Genomic DNA, 22,034 nt, shown 5'->3' with positions numbered 1-22,034 from the left:
CCTGTCCCCCCTGCAGGGCCTGTCCCCCCATATTGCAGGGCCTGCTCCCCATGCAGGGCCTGTCCCCCATGCAGGGCCCCTCACCCAGGGCTTGTCCCCCATCCCGGGATTGTCCCCCGTCCCGGGCTTGTCACCTTCTGTCCCCAGGGTCGAGGCACAGGCTGCAAAATGTCCTCGCTCCCCACAAGGGCCCTGAGGAGCTGCTGCCTCCCTCCTCGGGCTTATCCATGAGCTCTGGGCTTTCTGGCCACTTCTCATTTCCCCCACCCCCTCCTTTTTATTTTTATTTTCGCGTTGGTTGTGGTTGTTTCTCGTTGTGTGGCTTTGGTTGGGATGAAAAGGGTCACATTCCTGGGAAATTCGGCAGGCGGCGTGTGAATGGCTTCAGAAGGTCGGTTCGGATCCAAGTGGTGTGTGTGTGGCTGAGCAGCCCAGTGTTACCTTGGGAACTTTCCCGCTTCGGTAGGAACCCCAAGAGGCTCCAGGTTCCTGGAGGCCTTTGGGAGGCTGAGGGGAGCCCTGCGGGTTTTCTTGCCGGGTGTCCGTGGGCAGTAGGAGGGAAAAGGGGCAGCTTTTGTGAGGCTCTGCCGCTGCTCCCAGCCCTCTGCAGGCTGCACGCGAGGTGCTGCCTTTTTCTTTCTCTCCTAACTGCTTGTTGGCAGAGGTAGATTTATATTTGTGTGTGAAAAGCAGAATTAATTGCAATAAATAGTATATGTATTCACTTTGGTGATTGTGAAGCATTTGGAGCATGTGTCTTACGAAGAGCAGCTGAGGGAGCTGGGGTTGTTTAGACTAGAGAAAAGGAGGCTGAGGGGAGACCCTGTTGCTCTTTACAGCTACCTGAGAGGAGGATGTAAAGAGGTAGGGATGGGGCTGTTCAGTGAAGTTACAAGTAAGGCCCTCAAGTTGTGCCAGGGGAGGTTTAGATTGGATGTTAGGAAGAATTCCTTCAGTTAAAGTGTTATCAGGCTGCCCAGGGCAGTGGTGGAGTCACCATCCCTGGAGGGATTTAAGAGTCTATGGAGTGGTACTGAGGGATATGGTTTAGTTAAGAACGTGTCAGTGTTAGGTTGGACTCAATGATCTTTAAAATCTTTTCCAACCAAGGTGATTCTGTGATTCTGAGTCTTATACGCTCATAGAATAAGTTGCACAGAGGGCCAAAATTTTAAAATTTCTGTCCTTTCTGGAGTAAGCTCTCAAGTTATGCAAGTAAATTTGTGCTTAAGCTTTATATGGCCTGTCAATGTGGTAGTCAGGGACTACTAAGATTTGGTTTCTGTTGTCTTCCTTAATTAGGAAATGCTCATGATGTATGAGCGACTGTAGAGCGACTAAATGTAGAGCGACTGTAACATCTAATTTTTATATATTTTTTCTTCGTAGATATTGGTATTAACCTGACAGATCCCATGTTCAGAGGAATCTACAGGGGAACACAAAAACATCAAGGTAAATGCTTATTTGTATCTGCTGAAAGACAGGATTCCTCTTCTTTAAATGGAAGCCTCTTAGTTGTCAGAAAGTGAGGTTAGACTTTTTTCTTTTCTCCTCAGAAACTGGATGCTAATTATTTACTGTGGCTTGAAGAAGAAAGTGTGACAAAATTCAGTTAGATGTTCTAAGCAAAATGCATTATTTTCTACTGAATTGCTATTAAGATGTCATACAGGTAACTCTGCTTCTAGAGCAAAATGGAAAATTGCTGATGTATTTAAGTTTGGATTGCATGGAAGAAACAGATCTGAGTATTATGAACAATAAACTGTCAAAGTGTTGCATTACTAAATTGTAGTTACGAATTATAACTGATGCTTTTTTGCTCTCATGGCCTTTAGATATAGATGTAGAAACAGTCTGGTGAAGTGTTTGAAAAACTTCTTTTGGCTTCCTGTCCTTAATGTGGATCTTAAGTTATTGCATCTTGTTGTCTTCTAAAGATCTGTGGTTTAAAGATTGTTCATGAGAGGCATTTTGACTGCATGAAAGTGTTTTGGTTTTTTTTATAGTTGAAAGGTAGTTACATTATACTGTAAAACCTTAAGTTCAACTTACAACATTTTAATGAACTTTCACAGATGACTTTTTGGATGTGGTAGAGAGAGCAGTCAAAGTTGGTGTTAGAAAGGTAATTTCTTCTAATAAAATTTCTTTAATATTTTTCAACTGCTTTCTGCTACTTTGCTTTTTAGTGCTGAGTGAACAAGTTTATGGGACTCAAATTGGAAAATGCAGTCACATTTTTCAGTAAAATAAACAATTGTGTTCGGTTTAGAGCATTGTGTTGCATTGGCACGGATCGCTGGATGCCAGTTATTTAAGTTCAGTGGTATCATATGTGACATGGATATAGAAATTGCAGAATTGCCTGTAAATTCTTACAGTTTAGACATCTGAATGTCTGCTGCTATATACAGGCTCATGTGTATTTAAATGGCACCATTACGAGCAGGTTTGTAATGCTTGGTTTCTTGCCAGCAGTGGGTCACACTCCTTTAGGTGTAACAGTCCAGCCTGCCTGTATCTCTCTGAAATCAATAAATTGTCAAGACAAAAAAAGGCATTACAATAGAATACAGTGCACACTGTCACAGACTATTCTGCTGCACTAATAAGGCTGGTGGATCAGAAAGAAATTAACAAACCCTTCTCTAGAGAGGAACAGACATTCAGAAGTTTGCTTGAAAAGAGTGGGAAATAAACCAGGAGACAAAAAATGAAAACTAGTGATGGAGAAAGTGCCACAGTGCAGCAAATACATAATCATAGTCACTTTTACTGCATTTTTTTTGTGCTGTGTAAGTACATTTAACTGCATAACTTTTTCAAGATTCTCAGTAGATTCCAAAATGAAGTTCAGGAGTTCCACGTACTTAGCTACGTTTTCAGTCTTGCTGCTGGCCTGTATGGTGTCAGAAGTCTATTCTGTCCCAGATTATTTCTGCTTGCCTAAAAGCTTAATCAGTTTATTTGAAAATACTTTTTATTTTTCCATATAAGTGCTGATTTGGGAGGTTTTTTAGTGAAGTTTTGTGCTGTGCTGAATGTGCACTGAGACAGTTTCAGTTTCTGGTGATACTGTTGGGATGCTCCATTAGAGACAGACACATCCCAACATATTGCATGTGTGGGGATAAGAGTTGTCCAAAAGCAGTGTAATCCAAATTTGTTGGGACCTAAGGTGCAAGATCCTGCAAGTGGTGGTTCAAAAAACACTGTAAGCGACAATTCCAGTGTGATAACGTTTTATCTTGAGGTAAAAATAAAAGATTGGAGCCAGAAGTTCATGAATTTGTAATCCTGACTCTTGACACCTTTGTTGGTTCATCTACTTCCTGGCTCATGTTTTGGATGTTTGGGAGTTTTTAATTTCTACACTTGCAAGACAGGGAAGATGTTTCTGGCTATCATTTCTTGAATGCAAAGAAAGTTTCTTGAGTCATTATGTGTTGAAGTTAATATTGCTGCAAATAGAAACATTTCACTCATTCAGTGGTTTCAATATTTAGCAGAGAAGATACCTGATAAGGAAAAAAAAAATCAAGTTTTGATACTTAATGTATTTACTAGCTCTGAGGACCATTGAGGTTTGTTACTTATTTATGAAATTGTATCATATGTACATTAGTGATTGTTTTCTGATGTTCTCTGTCTAGATTCGTACTTATATCTGAGTGCTTAAACATTCTGTCTGATGTCTGAAGAGGAACATACTCACTGAGAGTACTTTTCCTCTTTCCAGTTTTTGATTACAGGTGGGAGTCTACAAGATAGTAAAGATGCATTGGAGCTGGCACAGACAAATGGTATTTTCACTTTAAACTTATGTTGTCAGTCAAAAATAGAGCCTTCTCCACTCTCAGAACTAAGAGTTCAAAAGGACCTGCCCTAGAGGTGTTTGCAGAATCTCAGAATAAAATGAGTGGAATGTCAGAGTGGAATGAATGGGTTGTGTGTGAGTTTCTATATGTTGCTCTTTAGGTGTGTTGGAAGGAATCAATCTTCCTGTAGTTTCTATTTCTAGATAGAAATGACAGGAAATGTCCTAAGTAAAAATGTTTTTAGAAGGCTGTCTTCTACCCATGAGCTGGAAGGCTTATATGATGTGGAATGTTTGGGTTTTGACAAGTTTTTTTTGTTTGTTTTTTACATCTATCATGACCAGCTTGAACAAGAGAGATACCTTTCTCTTTACGGTTCTTCTAGCTTTCCCTTTCTTTCTGTGAAAAGGCAAATATCATTCCACTAATTACTAAAATATCTATTTGAACCAAAGCACATGCTAAAATACTATTCATGAACAGAACCAGAGAATAATTTAGGTTGGAATGAACCTGAGGAGATAATTTGGTCCCAACCAATCCACGTCCCCACCTCCATCAAAGCAGGACTAGTTTTTAATATTTGATCAAGTTGCTCAGGGCCTTTAATAGTCTTTCTCTCCCCTCCATGCTTTTACCTTCTCCATAAAGACACGTATTGGCACTGAGCTAATCTAGATTAGATATCTAGACAAATCAGGCGAATTGTTGCCTGCAAAATGCTGGAACAGCTCATGTAGAGGCACACGGTGGAAATCAAATGCTGTCTGCAAGTCCTACAGCTGACGATAACCTGATGCATTTTGAATGAGATCTATTTCTAGATCATCTCAAGAGGTCTCTGCCAACCTCAACAATTGTATGATTTGTTGAGGGTCTCTCCATGAGAATAATTCAGCTTTGAGTTGCAGTTCTGAAGCAAACTAAGTGGAGACACTGTCTTAACATTTTTAAAGCAGAAAATAGCAGTGTATTAAAATAATCACCAAGATAAAGATGTTCAGTAGGAGTTTTCTTGTAATATTATGAGCAGTAAAAAAAGTCCAGTTAGAGATATTGTTTATACCTTACATACATTTTCCTTTTTTGTGCAAAACTTCTAATACTGCTTTGCTTTAGACATGTTTTACAGCACAGTTGGCTGCCATCCTACCCGCTGTGGAGAATTTGAGCAGAGTAGCCCCGAACAGTATTTATCTGAATTAAAAAATCTGATTGAAAAAAACAAGACAAAGGTAATAGCAGTTGGAGAATGTGGCTTAGGTAAGTCTTATCTTAGTTTGTCAGTTTATTTTTTTTTTCTAGACGTGTCTTAAAAAATTGTAAAACACTTAAGTGGATTTTTTGTTCTTTCTCTTTGTAGATTTTGATAGATTAGAATTTTGCCCAAAGGACATCCAACTCAAGTAAGAAACTTTTGATGACTACAAACTGACTTGTAGCTATTTACAGAAGTGTTTTCTGTCTTGTGTTCTACCAGGTATCATTTTGTCAGGTGTAGACCTGCAATTTGCAGGGTTTGGTCTGGGATTTTTTTTTAATTTTTTTTTTCTTTGCAGAAATGAGACTTTTTTTAAATAGAGTGCTACGTTCAAGTAGTGATGTGTGCTAAATTTTGCTACCTGCCTGGCATAGAAGTAGCATGACTTTTTCTATAAAATTAATGAGAATGTAGGGGTTTCTGGATGTGGCAGATGTTCATTCTTGCTAATACTCAACAACTTGCTAGTACAATAATTCTTGGAGAATCATGTGGAGAATAGCATTTAAAGGTAGGGTGTGAAAGAAGAATTGGGTTGAGTGAAAGGCATGAGGAAGGAAACAGAACTTTCAAAAAGGATAAGTCAGCAATGGAAAAAAATGAGCTTTTTTGTAAGGGAGGTGTTAACTGGGGGCATGTAGTTGAGAGCCGATGATAAAGGTAATCTCAGAAGCTGGAGGGATCTGTGTTTTGAAGCAATATATGTAGCATAGATACTGAATGGAAAGAAGGTAGCACAGCCACTAAAATAAGCTCACATTCTTGTGTTGAGAACTTAAGTCTACAAAGGGAACTGACTGAAAGATGCAAGTGATAAATCCAAGTAAGATAAGTAATACATTGTGCCTGTGTATTCCTGTTCTGAGTAAATTAGTCACTGGGGGGCAGTGGTTAGTTGCGTTTTTTCTAATTGCCACATGTTAGCAGTAGGAGGCTTTCTTTGCAGTGCTACAGTCATACAGTAAAATATTAATCAAATCAGAACTTTTTTTCGTGGTAGAATTCAGTGTACATAGAGTTCAGCAGAGCACGCCTTGGAGCATGACCTGTCTCTTTTCTGTGAAAAACTAAAATGCTGGTGAGATACGGTATTTTAAGATCCTAACTGCCTTGGTGTTGCTTTGAGGAGAAAAAGATGTATGATTTTCCTTATCTCATGGACTGCAGCTGAAGACCTGTGGTGAAAAACTTCTAGTCAAGTGCACCGAAATTGGGTTGTGAGGAAAGAAGTGACAGGGTGGAACAGAAATCACTTTTAAAGTGGTGGGCGAGTCCTTTCTAATTAAGGTTGATGATGACAGAAGGTCTTTATCTGAGCAATTTCAGTAAAACATGAAATACATAAATCTAGTTTCTGAGAGACCTATTGAGAGTCCTTTCTGGAAATTGCAGTTGGGAGGAGATGATTGATGAAAAAAACAGAAAGCTCGAAATATGAAGGAGTGAAGAATTGTAGAATGGTTTGCTTTGGAACAAACCTTAAAAGGTCATCTAGTCCAACCCTCCTGCAGTGAGCAGGGACATCTTTGACTAGATCAGGTTGCTCAGAACCCTGTCCAAGCTGACCTTGAATGTTTCCATGGATGGGGAATCATCTGATCAGCCTGATCCAGTGTCTCACCACCCTCATTATAAAAAATGTCCGTATTTTATCTAGTCTTAATCTCTCCTCTTTCAGTTTAAAACCTTATCCTATTGCAATAGGCTCTGCAAAAAAGTTTGTCAGACACAGAATCTTTCTGGTTGGGAAAGACCTTTAAGATCATGATGTTCAACCATAAGCCAAGTCTACCAACCATTAACCTAACTACCAAATCCAGTGCTTAAACCAAGTTCCTAAGCATCACATCTGGATGATTTTGACCTGTAAAAAATGAATATGATTTTTATTGTGTTTCTTGGATTGAAAAGCTAGTAAAGATGAATTGCTTTGTTGAAGAAGACTTAAGATTTGTCAGAATTTTTCTCCGTTCTCGTAACTTTTCCAAGAGGAAATTGTGATTTGAATGGTTGGTAGGTGAAGGTGCTGCCTTCGTATTATGGTGAAGGTCACATTAGAAGTTTCACTTCTGCTGTACTGCTTGGAGGGGTTTGCAAGGCTCAGCAACACGGAAATAGGAGTTTTCTTAACAAACTTGGAGGGGGTGAACAAAATCACAGGTACTGTTATTCATAAGTGAAGCCAGAATTGTTTGTCTGGAGATGAACCTCAGCAAGGCCAGTGTGCTTTGGCTTCTTTAATGTCTTGATCTCAAACCTGAAAAATACCTCAGCATTTGAACTTCCTGGTCAAAACTAAACCTGCAAACAACCATGCAGAAGTATTTTAAAGCGTCATTATTGAGAAGCAACATAGAAACAGCATATATTGAGTGACAGTCTGCTTGCCCGAAAGAAAAAGATTGTTCCTTAAGCCCTGGAACTAGTAAGGTTTTTTTTCCTACTCACTTCTTTTGTTACCATTCTGATCACTGTGTGTTTCTTATCTTCATGTTTTTCTAGGGTTGTTTTTTTTCCTTTCCCCCCCCCCCATCCAAGAACTTGCCCGTCCCAGTTCTCTTTGACAGGGCAAGTAGCAGCATATGTTACACTATATTGTTGCTAGGAATGGAAGAAGATTGAGTTCTTGAGTTGCCTTTCCATTCGAAGGGACACTAAACTTAGTACTTGAAAGTCCATTCCCCTTCTCAAAATTAGATTGAAATTGTCAGTAGCTTCTTTAGGGAACTTACTTGCAGCTCAATGTCTAAAACCTCATTTCCTTATGAAACAAATCTTGTTTTAAAAAATCCCACCAGTAATCAAGCAATTGCAGCTATTTAACCACAAGAGCAATCATGAGTTTGTTAAATTTATATTTAGTCAAACAAGTATAATATATAAACTACATATAATATCTAAACTACAAAGAAGATTCAAAGTTGGTGTAATTAATTCTCCTGAATTTTCATGTCACTTTTAGCGTCACAGCCACTTTCTGTTCCACTTGTTTTATCTCTGAGATCTGCAGTGAGAAATAGGGAAGGTGACTTTTGTTTGAGAAATATCAACCTGTAATATACAGAAAATAATGAAAATTTCAGAAAATGACTGGTTGCATTGTCTTATTTTTCAATTGCATTCATTATTCTTATTTATATGTCAAGAAAATGTAAATTAAACTAGTAACAGTTTTGCTGCCACTTTCTCCTGATTGATCTGTGAATCATACACAGCAGTATGTGGACACGAGTTTGCCTTTGAAATGTTTCTGATACCTGATGATGGGAATGCCCCAGTGCCCCAGACTGCTTTTAACACCAACACCTAGAGAAACATAGTATGTGCATAAAGTCCCAGGGACAGGCAGTGTTGTCCTCCTGTCTTCTCCAAATAATGTCATCTTCCAAATCATGTATAGCTCCTGGGTCACCTGTGTACTGGTGGCCTTCTGGTTCCTCTACCATCTTTCCTGAGCATTGGTAATTTGCATGCCTGGGTGCAGCATGGCAGGCAGAAATGGTGAAAGATAATGCTTTGGGATCAGACCTAGCTGCAAATTACAAGTGATGGGTTAGTTCAGTTTCAGTTTTCCATTGGAAACTGCTCTGGGGAAACTGGCTACCTATTTACCTTCCCTCTGCCTACTTTTTATGTCTTTTCATAGGATGGCTGCCTTGCTGTTACTGCTCCTTCAAAGGGAATACTGAGAGTAGAAGGTAGGAGAGGGATAAAAATGAGTGAAAAGGAAAGGATACAGGCACACAAGGGAGTGAAGGGACAACAATGGAAGATTTTGAAAGAGTCAATATGGTAAGGCAGAATGAGGCAGGAGTAAGATGCCTAATACTGGTATTTGTTCCACCCTAAGAGAGGAAGGACTGACCTAGTAAGGGCAGACAAAAACTAGGGATTGTTACTTAACAGGCCAGCCAGCTCTGATGCAGTTTTGTCCATCCAAGGCAATAGAGGGTGCACAGTGCTCCCTCAGCCTCCCCCCACATCTACAGTGCTTCTTGCAGTTGTGGTCTCTGTGACCCACACTCTACCATTCCTGATATTTCAAAACTTTGTGGAAATAAATCAGTTCTGTGTTCATTAAAATTAAGCCAATACAAATGAACTCCACACCCAACACTCCACAAGAGTACGTGCTCAGTGTGGATATGTGCACGTTCTTTGGTATTGATGCTCTTGACCACTTCATATCTGTCTTCAGCACAGATCACTGCTATATGAATTTACCATGGGAAAGAGCTCCTTTTAAATCCTTGCACAAATAAGGGCTCATGCATGGCAAAGCCATTAATTCTGTCTTTTAGTTCTGTAGAACAAAAACATACAAGCACTGGAAAAAAACTCTTCTACTGTCTTTATTTGCTGTTACACTGAGTTTCTTTTTAAAGGTGATTTTTATTTCACAGGTATTTTGAAAAACAGTTTGACCTGTCAGAACAGACACAACTGCCCATGTTTCTCCACTGTAGAAACTCACATGCTGAATTTTTAGGTGAGTTTTGTTTGAGGATTCCATACTCAGAGAAAATTTTCAATATGAAAAATTTGGAATCTGTCACCTTTGTCTGTTATAAACCTGTCTTACATTTTTATGTATTTCAATTCGTAGACATAATGAGAAGAAACCGAGATAGATTTGTAGGAGGAGTGGTAAGTATGGACTTCAGTGTAGCATTCATTCATTTTTACATGCATGTGTGTGAATATTGTTGCTTAATAATATGCAACATTTTTGTCATGAAATCTGCTCAGGCTTTTTGTTCCGTTATTTAAATTATTATTAATTAATAAGTGCATTCCAATCCTTTCTAGTATTTTTATTTCCATTGCTTATTCAACATTTTTTTTGCAAGGTAAGAAGATAGGCTGAGAAAAAGCTCTGCAGCTGACATGAGCAGTTTTTCTTGGCCAGTTAGAAGGACAGTTTAAGCACCTTAAAATTGACATTGGCCATTTCCCAATTCTTCAGAGTCTGCAATTGCAGTGCATAGAGCCCACAGATAATGTAGATGCATTTCCCAGTGGAAGCCATAACCTCAAATATTTGCTTCTGATGTTTGACATTGTTTTCAAATTAGATCCAGATGTAATTTTTGATTGTTCTATGTCTTTAGATACTCAGATCATGTGTTTTAATTTAAAAGTATAACAGGAAAAACTTGGGTGAAATTATTAAGTCCAGCAATGCTCTTTCAGGTTTCCCTTATGGTTTTTCAAAAGTAATAAATGTTTGGATTATTCTATCCCAGTAACATCAGACCATGCCTCCTACAATCATACCTCAGTCCCCAGGGTTTCCCCTTTCTTACCAACAAAGCCTTCCCTTAGCACAGTACTTTGCATGTGTGCTCTCATGTAATCCTGTGCAGCCTCTCCTTCCTCCCTTCCTTTCTCTTTCCTGCACAAGTGGAGAAATGAGGAGCAGGCACCGTCTGGTGCATGGGCAGACACACAGTCACTTGACTGCCCTTGGGCTGAGATGCTGTGGTTCCCAGATCTGTTTGCACTTTGTGACCTGCCACTTGCCTCTTTAGTCCCTGGGATGACCAAATAGACTCTCTAGTTCCTGTGGACTGCAATCTGTGGCAAATGTAACATTATTCTTACTGTGTCCCTGACAGTGCCCTGCAGGGAATACTGAGGAGAGAATGTGAAAACTCAGTGTGCACAGCATTACTTTCTGTGAATGGTCTCCCACCTATCAGCTACAGGAAGTTCCTGAGCCAAAAGTAGTATCACTGAATAGGCCTTTTCTACACGTATGTATTGCTCATGAAACATGGTCACCACTTTATTGCAGTATTCCAAGTGACTTCAGTCTGAACTTTGCCCTAATTTGGAATCAGCTGAGCCATGTCCCATCTTTATGTTTAGTGTAGTGTGTGCTATCACAGGTATTTATGCCACAAATAAAAACTAACACATACTTTCACATTACTGGAGTTTTAAATGAAGTGCATATGTGTGCATCTATATTTTTCTATGTTCTAGGTACATTCTTTTGATGGCACAAAGGAAGAAGCAGCAGCAATAATAGATTTGGATCTGTATATTGGAATAAATGGCTGGTAAGTTCTTTACAAGAAATAAGATACTTCAAAATGTCAGCTCTGGTGAACTCATTGCTTTGTTTTGAACAATGAGGTCAAGTTTTCAAAGCTCACTACTCTTAATCATCTAACAGGTTTAGAATTTCACTCATTAGTCTGTTAGCCACAAAACGTTCTTCACTCACAGCTCAACTAACTTAGGTCCATTCTGCTACCCTCAGGTCTATTCTTGCTTCTAAATAATGAGGTTTCTGGAGGTGGAAGCAGCCCCTTCTGAGGAGTGTTTAAGAACTGCGACATTTTAAGCTGCCATGTCAAATCCAGGAGTAATGCAGATGTAACCGCAGCAGCCTTATCTGCTGGTTATGCAGTCTGAGTTCTCAGCAGTCACCTGGCCAAAAGCCAGCCAGCACCACTTTAGAAATTGCATGGGTTGCTGATGCCAGGCCAGTGTGGGCAGTGCAGACAGGGGTTATCCCTGCTTACTGGGTGAGATGGCTGCAGTGACGAACTTTACAGACTTACTGTTTTCTGCAAATCCTGAATTTACAGGCAGCAGTGAAGCAGATTTTATTCACCAACAAGGTTATTCAGGAAGCTGCCTTTGCTGCAAAACATTTCAGCAAAGTAATTGCTTTTATACACTTTTTATTTATTTTTTTTAACCAAACTCTGATTTTCCAGTTCATTGAAAACAGAAGCCAACTTGGAAATGCTGAAGTCAATTCCTAGTGAACGATTAATGATAGAGACTGGTAAGATTTTGTATCTTGGTCAGTTTGTGACTTCAACACCATGAGGCAACAAGATATGGTTGTATAGCAATGATAAGGCAGAATCAAGACCTAAGGACTTTGGAGCAGAAAAAGGACTGTTTCTCTACTTTGGAGAGCAGTTCACAGGCTGAAAATACATTCCTTTTTAGCCTCCTGCTGGAAGGAATAAGGTGCCATGTCAGTTCGTGACATTGCAGAAGGTGAAAAGGACAAATTGACAAGCTCAGATTTTTAAATGTGCCTAGGTACCAGAATCCTGCTTTAATATCTTAAAATCTAGCTTGCTGGAGATGTGCCAAACATGGGGCAACAGCTATGATCTTGCCACTAATAGCAGTAACTGCACTTGGAAACAACTGCTTTTTAAACGTAGTAAGGTAGAACAGTTGAAATCCCCTCTTGGCCTAATGAGCAGGGATTTTAATTGCCTAGGGATATATATATATATTTGTAATGTTCATCTTAATTATCAGTAACTGGCAGTTATAAATAGTGTTTATTTGAATTTCTGAATCTGAGAAAGGAAAACAACAAACTGCCTAAATCCTTGCATTTATTTGCACATGAAGTACCAACCTGTTAAAAGCATACAGGAAGTTTCTGTGGAACACACACAGTGGGTCTTTGTAATGTCAGAAGGAATTAAACACACACAGTGGGTCTTTGTAATGTCAGAAGCAGTTAGTGTTATCTGCTGTTATTGCTGATTTTTTTAAAATGCAACATCTTAAAAGGAACAGTGTAAAAATCCAAAGATTGTGAAGATGTTCAGTTGCCCAAATCTCTTAAATTCCATTCTGAATTGGAGAGTTTGCAACAACTTTTGAGTCAGAAAGTAATTGATTGAACTGTATCTCATGCTGTTCTCAAGTGATTGCATACTCTTAATTATTTTGTTTTTTTCAAATGAAACTAGATGCACCTTGGTGTGGAGTGAAGAATACTCATGCTGGCTCAAAGTACATTAAAACTACATTTCCTACAAAAAAGAAATGGGAAATAGGGCACTGCTTGAAGGACAGAAATGAACCCTGCCATATAATGTAAGTGTACTACTGGAGTATTATTTTACATATGTCATATCTCACAGGGAAAAAAAAATCAGTTTGCTGGCAATGTAGTAAATAGAAATTAGTTCTAAATTTACTGAAGCTTGTGCAAGGTTTTGCTTTTATAAGCTGTGGAAAAATTGAAAAATCCTTAACTTTCCTAACTCAGGATGTAAAAAGCTTCCTGAAAGTGAAATCAGTCCCGTTTTTATCTTTTCACTTGATACACTGGAGAAGGGATTAAACCCTGTAAAGTAACCTGACTTAAATAAATTTCACTCAGTTGCTGTTCCAGTTATTTTTAAAACTGGAGCTGTGCAGGCCTCCACAGAGGGGACAGCACTGAGACACTGAGTAGGACCTGTCTTCATATCACAGTGCCTGTGATATGAACTGCCACCACATTAATCTGGTTAGTCATTTCTTCATTCTGCTACTGTGCCTAAAAAAAACAAAAACAAAAACAAAAAACAAACAAAAGAAGTTTCATAGAACACTGATCCTGTGAAGTTTAGATATGAGGAACAGCAGTCAACATAGAGAATAGTGAAATAAAACTCCAAGGGCTTAGGGACAGTTAGAAAGTACAGAAACCATTTTCATGTGCTTCCTGGCAGAGGTGTGAAAAGCAGGGAAATGTGTCATTGTTTAGGGAAAATGGTCTTCCCATTAAATAGCACCAATAATGAAATGCCTGAATTATCACAACTGTTACTGAAGTCTGGTCAGCAAGTTACGCCAGCCTTCTCATTATCAACTCTGAAAACAAAAAACAATCAGGAGGGTTTCTTCCTGCAATATAGGACATAAATGAATTTTCACCAAGTTGAAGCTGTGAGATTTTTGGGTTTTTTTCCTGTGAAGTAAGGGGGAAGTTATTCTCAGGCCACAAAGTACATTTAATGTTCAGGGTATATATACTTATTAACACAACTCAGTTGGCAGGAGGAATAGTGTTAATGTAACAGGTTGAATCCTACTGCATCCAGTGGGGACAGATAGGTAAGCCCTAACAAGACTCTTTAAGGATGAGATTCTTTGTTACTTACTTCTGTGTAGCCCTGATCTCACCCCACCTCATCTTGAACATTGCCTTAAACCAATAAACTGGCTGCAAAAGCACAGGAGTGGTCATGAAATGGGCTAAATCTTCATCTATGAAAATACTTGTATTCCAGTAATTAAGAGCAACTTTTTCTACTCTGTGGTCCTCAAAAAGAAGTTTAGCTATTGCAAAAGGGGCAAGATCTAAACACCAAAACCACCAAACCCTTACGACCAAGCTGGAGGTTCTCACTCTTCACCATGAAGATGAAAGCCTGAGGTGTCTTACAACCGTGCAGAATGTTACTCTTATTTTTTCCAGAGTGATTGATATAAAATCAAGAAATTAAGTACAGAAAAAGATTGTGGTTTATTTTTCTGTTGCTTAGTGTTAATATTATCTAATTTTTTTTGCCTCCTTTTCCTGGCTTGTATCAAGGGCCTTTTAACATCTCACATCTACTGCAAATACCTGCATGTGTTACTTCATTAATCCAGAGGATGGGGAAGTAGGAATATGTTACTTTGGCAGCAATATTCTCAGATAAGGCTGTATCTGGAATTTAAGCTTTGCCATAGGCCAGGTTATTCACAGCACAGCTTTAGTCTTGAAAGAATAACTAATTTCAGCCTGAAAAATGAAGACCATTGATAAAGACACCCACAAAATGACACTTTCTTTGAAACAGGAAGCTGTTTAATTACCTCCAAACAAGAGTCAAAAGACCAAAGATGAATCTGTACCAGTGAGCAACCAGAGTTCAGTGTGAAGGGAATGGCAGTTAGTGACTTAAAAGTGAAGCTATTTGCATATCTGAGCACCTTGCCCTGTTGCTCTCAGCATAGGTTTTTATTCCAGGTTAATATCTTAGTGACTTGTACATACACATGCAGCAGTTGGAGGTACGCTCAGTACTGAGTTTCCAAGTCTTCTAATGTCAGTCTTTCTTTTTTAGTCAAATACTGGAAATAATGGCAGCAGTAAGAGAAGATGACCCGCTTGAGTTGGCCAATACTCTATATAACAACACTATTAAAGTCTTCTTTCCAAATATATAAAGTTGTTTTCCTTACATTTATTCAGCATAACTTCACTGAATGTACTGCAAAAACTTTAAAATTATCATATCTGCAAGTTCTTATCAATGGAAGTCAATCTGTAGTGTTTGGTTTTTTTATGGTACAAGATTAAAGCTGCTTTTGAAAAGGCAATCTGCATTTGTGCAGTTTCTCAGCTCTGTTTGCCCTCTACTCAAGATGCAAGATCAATTTCAAGGATAGCCTGAGCTAGCAACTCTTGTTAATACCTGTTTGCATTACAAGATGAATACCAAGCTGCTGAGTTCAGGTGTAGAGCATTTCAAGCTCCTACTGGTAATTCTGAAGTGTTTATCACATCACTGGCATGCTTTGCTACTTCTCCAGAAAGCTTAGCAGTTCTGTCTTCCACATACGCAAATGCTAGAGCATTAAGTCTACCAACCTAAATTTTTATTAATTTTTTTAAAAAGATGATTCACTAGTTTTTAGCGACACAGCCCTGCTAATACTGAAACTGTTAATGAAGCTGCTTTGGTTCAGGCTTTTAATTTCTGATTTGACCTGCTAAATGGTCTGTTTTCACCAGTATTTTTAATTTGCACCCAAACTTCATTGATCAGGGATTATCAGTATACAGTCTTTGGCACAGCATTACCACATCAACTAAAGAGTGTTTTTCCAACCATCTTAAAAACATGTGAAAACATTTTATTCCATGTACAATAATGTACATAATTTTAAGGTGGTCATGAAAGAGACCAGCAAAAATTAGAGGTATATTTACAGTAGCACACACCACAGTAAACAACCACCATTCACAGACTCAACACTGAGATACTGCTGTTGTGCTTAAGTACAACTACTACGAAGTGATACTTCTATTCCGTTGAAGTCAATCTTAAACAAATACCTCACGGCTTAGTAAAGGACATCTTAATCACCAAGCGAGTTAGAGTCAACATTACGAGTCTCACTCAAGTGCTGCACCACACAGTCATCATCTTCCTCTTCACTATCAGAACTGCCATTGTCTTCATTTAATTCATTTTCAGCATCAGCAGCTTCTTCTGCAACTTGTACAGGATTTTCGTTTGGTGCCACAAACCCGTTGTTGTTGGAGATACTGGCATTTTCCTTGTCCTCAATATACACTTTCTGATGGCACATTGGGCAGGTGTCCTGAATGTACAGCCACTTCCGAAGACAAAGTGCATGAAAGTAATGGTTGCATGGAGTAATGCGAGCAGAGGTGGTGAACTCATGGTAGCAGATTGCACATACATCATCGATTTCACGTAACCGGCTTCCCTTCACCTCTGGAAGTGAATTTATTTTCTTAACAGCAGTCCGGCGATTTATAAAAGTCTTCCAGCCATTCCTTGCTTGCAAGTAGATGTTGAAGTATGCATGTAGACACATCATGCAAGCACGAATCTTGCTTCCCGACTCAAAAACCATCGTGTAAGCTCCATTCCCAAACATGATCACTCCAAATATAAACTCAATAATATTGCCAGTTGAACGAACATAGTAGACATAGTCATCAAGTTTTTCCCATAGCACATTGTAATAGCCATCGATCATAAACAATATATAAACAGTGATAGAAACTATTACTTTTAGGCAAAGCTCTACACAGAATGCTGTAACTGCAAAAAGCCATGTATTTAGTGCATAGTGGTGCCAGAGGATGTAGCTGAGCAGAACTGGAAGGATGAAAAGGCAAGCGGAAACAAACAGTACAGGGAAGTGTCTGCGGAACGATGACACGTGGGAGGCACTGAGAGACATCAGCACTGGGTCTGTCATCCCGTGGATGAAGTGCAGGACGGCCGTCAACAAAAGGCACATGTTCCGACTCAGCCGAACTAAGCGCTCTTCGGGTTTCAGCCCACTCAAGCCAGTCTGCAGGGCCAAGATGAAAAACAAGACGGGCGCCACAAAACCCAGCCTTTTGTCATCCTCGTCGGTTGATCCGATGAAGGCCAGGATGCCGAGTCCCAAATAATGCGCTATTGAGGAAATGACGGCACTCATGCCCAGCACAGTTAGAGTGGAGTCACACCCACTGATGATCAGACTGCAAATCAGTTCCCAACAGTTGTCCCATGATATCAAGAAGAATTTTTCTTCTGCATTAGTTTCAGCCATCTTTACAACATATGTTAATACCACAGCTTGTGCTGTAAGTCTCGTTAGCCAGAAGACACGCAGTACAGCTGGGAACCGGATCCTTTTCCATGTATCTTCCATCAGTAGCTGTAATCCATAAATGCGATACATGTGCCTCACCAGCAGATAAACATACCGCGTCGAATAATAGAACCATTTAATTTTCATCACTAAGATGACTGTGGTATTTAGTGTCAGAACTAGGCCTGAAATAATAACGAGTATCTGCCGGACATTGAGAGGTAATTCAACAATCAAGCCAATTACGGGAATCAGTATATCCAGGATGATGAGTTGAGAGTAGATGGACTGCACATTTAGCAAGGTAACGTATCCAATTCCAAAGGTAAGCTGAAGGATAGAAAGTGCCATCCATAGCGAAGGTCCTTTGTGAGGGAAGATCTGAATTCCAAACGGGGCTGTGTAGTAGGCACTGTAGTTTATGTGCAAAGCAGCATAGTAATTCACCAACACTGAAGTTGCAGCCAGCAAAAATGCCGAGGTGATCATATAAAACTTGAAAAGTGCTTGCTGTTGTAAGACCAGAACAATGCTGGATACAAAGACACCTGAAAACAGATGGAAATTACTTAGTTCTCAGCAGAAATTAAATGACAGACTTTATTAGCTCTGGTGCTACATTTAATGTATCACCTCCCAATTAGTCACGTGTAATTTTACCAACTGTGCCCGTTTCAGAGAACAGGAGAATGACTGAATCTCTGCATTTCATACATCAGTGCACTGCAGCGTCGATACAAAGCCAGTGCAAGCATTAATCACAGTTACTCCTAAGTTAATTTCAGTTTCAGACCAGAACAGTAACAACTTTCAGCCTCTCAGCCTTATTCTAGAAATCTTAAGGGTAGAGAAGTTCTAAAAGCAGAAAATAATTACCAGATGTAGCATCACCTTTATAGGCAAAGTTAGTAAATTTTACTAATTTATTCCTTTTTCACTTGAGCAGAGCACTCAACTAGATACCCAAGCTGAAGTACTAAAGGTAACAGTCAACAAAATAGTTTCAGTATTTTCCCATTAAAGGACTTAGCGAAAAACTGCTGTTTATTTATTGGGGGGAAGGCAATCTTCTTCCAATCCCTTCAGTTTTATATACTTTTTGATAGGGCATCCTGAAACAAGTATGAGAAGTCTGGAGACCTTCAGCAAATTCAGAACTGCACCCACCACCTCTTTGTCAATGCCAGTGTGAACCTGTGTCTTACTTGTTAAGAGTCGGATTTAGATTTTGAAATTCCTGTTTGCTAACCTTTCCTTCACACTGACCATGACTGGAAAGTCTGCACCTTCCTAGCATAAATCCTATCACAGCATCTCTAGTACCTTGGCATTACCTTTATGTCCTCACAATACAGTCTTCCTGTAGAGTAGTTAATGAATTTCAGCACTAGGTACTACACAGGGAAGGATTCTGCCCTAACTGATTTTAAATTAAATTGTACTTATCACTACATTCACTTCCTTAAATATTTTCCTCTTCAGGAAACACCCTGCCTTTGTTTTGGCCTTCTCCATCAGCTTCAAGTCAATGCAACTGCTTTCTCATCCAAAGCAGTTTGAAGAGATTTCAATCTCTACAACTAACATTTAATGGTAAATTGCTTTCAATCTCTGTACTAAAACTAATGAGATCACAAGTAATCCTCTTGCACAGGACAGCATCAGTCTTTTCTGACAATCGTATTTTAGATTGCTCCAAATACTCCATAATGAAGTTTTAAAAATATATATATTCTTTTAAGCCGTGGTGTATCTTGATCATGGGAGTAAAAATTCCCAGTATCAACAGTCAGTTGTGGTGGAAAACAACTGATACCACCAATAGTGTTTCCAGCTGCTTGTATTAAAAAAACAACTACTTACTCCCCCCAAAAAGAAACCCCCCCAAATAACAACAAAAAAGCCCCCAAAAAACCAACAAAAAACAAAGACCCTGGCAGACTGACTAAGCCAGGAGAGGTTCAACATGAATCAATAGCAAAAAAGCAGACTACAAAAAAAAAAAAAAAGCTATTAATGCACCTGAACAATGTTCCCTGCCAGCAGCACTGGCCGCTATGAAAACATTTCCCTGAACTAATCATTATCTTAGTAACCTTGTGAAGTTGACTGAGGAAACACCTCAACCAGTTTTCAGCAAGTGCCTTGTATCAGAGCTCAGTTCTTCCATGAAAAGCTGAACATTTGCTACATACAGCACTTTTGTAAAATGAGTTTGACAGTTTCACTGCCTTTTCATGCGTGCCACCACAAACACCTACGGAATCTAACACTCCTGACAAGTTTGTACCCTTTGTCTTTTCTCTCAAGTCAGGAAAGGCTCACATGCCTGTAACAAGCTCTTTATTTTGATAATTCTGATCATTCGAACCAAATGAGCTGCATTTTACACTAAGTAGGCTGCTCTGAAACATGCTGGGAGACAAAAGCTATTTTTCTTCTTTGCAGTTGCAGTAACAGGCCTGCATTTTGATACTACAGGCCAGCCTAAAACACTGACCTCTCACATGCAAGACACGTCCCTAAAAACAGTAACTGAGTCAACAGAAAAGCCAGGCCTACTGGTTCCTCTAAAGAGTGACCAACAGAAGGTAAAGCATTTCTTTCTGCACGTGTGCAGAGGAGTCGAGACCATCCCAAAGGGAAATCAGAAGACCACAGGAGGCAACTCACCTTGGAAGGGAAGCTGAGCACTCCTCTCCCCCAACTCCACCAATGTCATTCAGGCCCTCCTGCCCTGACAAGGCTTCCCCTGCCTTCAAGGTGTTCACCAAACGGTCAATTTTTCCCCATTTTCTCTGATAGGAAATAGTGCAATTCCTCCTCTCAGAAGTGTCTCGTGTTTCTGTATATACTGCTGCTCATGTTTACTGTTCCTGTCCATGCCATCCCATCTCCAGTATGGCCTCCAAACAGCATTTCCTCAAACCACACACCCTTTAAAAAGTGCCTCCCTCTCATTCTGCCTTTAACTCCTGCAAGGTGTAGGAGCACACTACCTAGGATTTGTCTTACAATCAGCTGCAGGGTTCAATTACCTTTACACAGAAGTATTTTAGTCATGTGGAACTGTCAAAATGTTTTTCTCCATCCACTCTACTTGCTTCCACATCTTTCTACGCACTACAGTATTTATAATAACCCTCTCAAAAATCAGTGTCCTTGCTGAGGAGAGACTGCTGTAACAGTTATTGTTATTGAAGTAACAATTTCATACTCCTCACAGAACCTGGTAGTTCTGCCCAGATGCTTAAAAAAAAACAACAAACCATGCAAAGGTACGAAAGGTAAACATTGTGTTGGAGAAAAAGACATGGTTACTCACAAAAATTAAAGAAAAATTGCACCTGAGTTGTAGAACTTTGTTCCCTGCTGTAACTTGATAGAAGAATCACAATAAGCAATCCCATAGTAAACTTTTTTAAAATCATACAGATCTCTATTAGCACTCTTGAAGAGTTGTACACCCAGAGTATTTCAGACCTCTTCAACATCACCCTTGAAAACTATCAAATCTCTCCAGAACTATAATCTTTCTATCCAGAGGACAAGTTGTGCGTTTATCCTATGCTAAATATTATTGTGCTACAGGAAAAATTTGGATTAGTCTTTCAAAACCTGCAAATCTAACTTCCTCACTATTTACATGCAGAATGATAAAAAATAAATGTTTTGGTTTATCCTAACAGAAAAAAATAGTAACATTGTAATCCTTAAATTCAGATGAATTACAAATAGATGTAGAAGCATTATGTCATCTGAACCACACAGAAGGTCTTCAGCATCATCTTTAAGTGGTTTCTGGAAAACCAAGAACGACAGACCACTTGTCTCAAAGTACAAGATAAGTCCCTTGGCATAAACTGTTCCCAAAGCTCTTCTGCAGGAGGCAGGGGAAGAGATTACACACTTCTTCCCTCAAACCCTTCCAGAAAAAGTGACAATATAAACATAATCCTGAGAAGTGCTTTAACCTGTTAATCGCAGTATCACACACTCAAGAGAGAACATAGTCACTGCATCTGGATCATACCATGAGGGACTCCTAAAATTATGATGGTGAGGCCCTGCAATGCCATCTCTCAGAGCTCTCTCAGAGCATCTCTCTCAGAGCTGCTGATACCAGCTCCAAGACCAGGACCTCTTTGGCCTCACTTCTCACAGGAGCAGCACCTTCTCCAGGCACTCCACCACAGGAGCAGCAGCCCAAACAGAAGTATCTGCTTTCTTTTGTCACCTTCCCTCTCCTCTCACCTGCTCTCTGGCTGTAGGTTAGACTTTACTTTTTGCCCTCTGCTCAACTTCAGCAACACTGTCACCACCACATTTCTGCACCTCTCCTTCCAACCTCTCTGCTTCCTACCTCTGAAACCACACCACCTATCTCCTTCTCATTTTGTCTACTATAAACATCAAGCAAAACGAAACTGGGATGTCAGAGGCCTGCAAAAAAAAACACCAAACAAAAACAAAACAAACCCCTCTTGCTGTATTCTGGATTCTCCCTTCCTTCCCGCCTCAGGGTTCCCAGCTCCAAGGAATCCACACATCCAGTTCAGCTCAGGCTACCTGTCCACCCACGATTACAAGTCATGCTGAAAATAGCATCACCCACTTACACCGGCGATTTTCAACCTTCTCCTCAGGCAGAAAAGCGCTTAAAAATAACCCCCGGCAAGCTCCAAGTGACCCGGCTTCCATTTGGAAACCCAATTCCCGGCGTTTCTCAACTGCTGTTGCTAAAATAAGGATTTAACGGCGCGTTTCAGGGAAGGCTCCGAACGCTCCCAAGCGCTTTT

At 39.7% G+C, this 22,034-nt stretch overlaps 2 protein-coding genes across 2 annotated transcripts; one reads left to right on the top strand and one right to left on the bottom strand.

Moving 5' to 3' along the window:
• Positions 1-1,415: 1,415 nt before the first annotated feature.
• On the top strand, positions 1,416-15,210 carry TATDN1 (TatD DNase domain containing 1). The gene is made up of 11 exons (XM_009997554.1): positions 1,416-1,455; positions 2,082-2,131; positions 3,746-3,809; positions 4,944-5,087; positions 5,188-5,230; positions 9,489-9,574; positions 9,692-9,732; positions 11,074-11,150; positions 11,817-11,887; positions 12,825-12,951; positions 14,958-15,210. Exons 1-11 carry the CDS (start codon positions 1,416-1,418, stop codon positions 15,058-15,060), a joined length of 846 nt encoding a protein of 281 aa, XP_009995856.1. The 3' UTR covers positions 15,061-15,210.
• A 523-nt stretch (positions 15,211-15,733) lies between these two features.
• RNF139 (ring finger protein 139) lies at positions 15,734-19,957 on the bottom strand. The gene is made up of 2 exons (XM_009997708.1): positions 19,909-19,957; positions 15,734-17,783 (listed from the first exon to the last, which is right to left on the bottom strand). Exons 1-2 carry the CDS (start codon positions 19,955-19,957, stop codon positions 15,976-15,978), a joined length of 1,857 nt encoding a protein of 618 aa, XP_009996010.1. The 3' UTR covers positions 15,734-15,975.
• Between the last annotated feature and the right edge of the window lie 2,077 nt (positions 19,958-22,034).

This window comes from Chaetura pelagica, unplaced genomic scaffold (genome assembly GCF_000747805.2).
Source record: "Chaetura pelagica isolate M959 unplaced genomic scaffold, ChaPel_1.0 scaffold1, whole genome shotgun sequence".
NCBI lineage: Eukaryota > Metazoa > Chordata > Aves > Apodiformes > Apodidae > Chaetura > Chaetura pelagica.
Note: the sequence above shows the minus strand (reverse complement) of the source record. Positions and strands in the feature narration are given on the sequence as shown.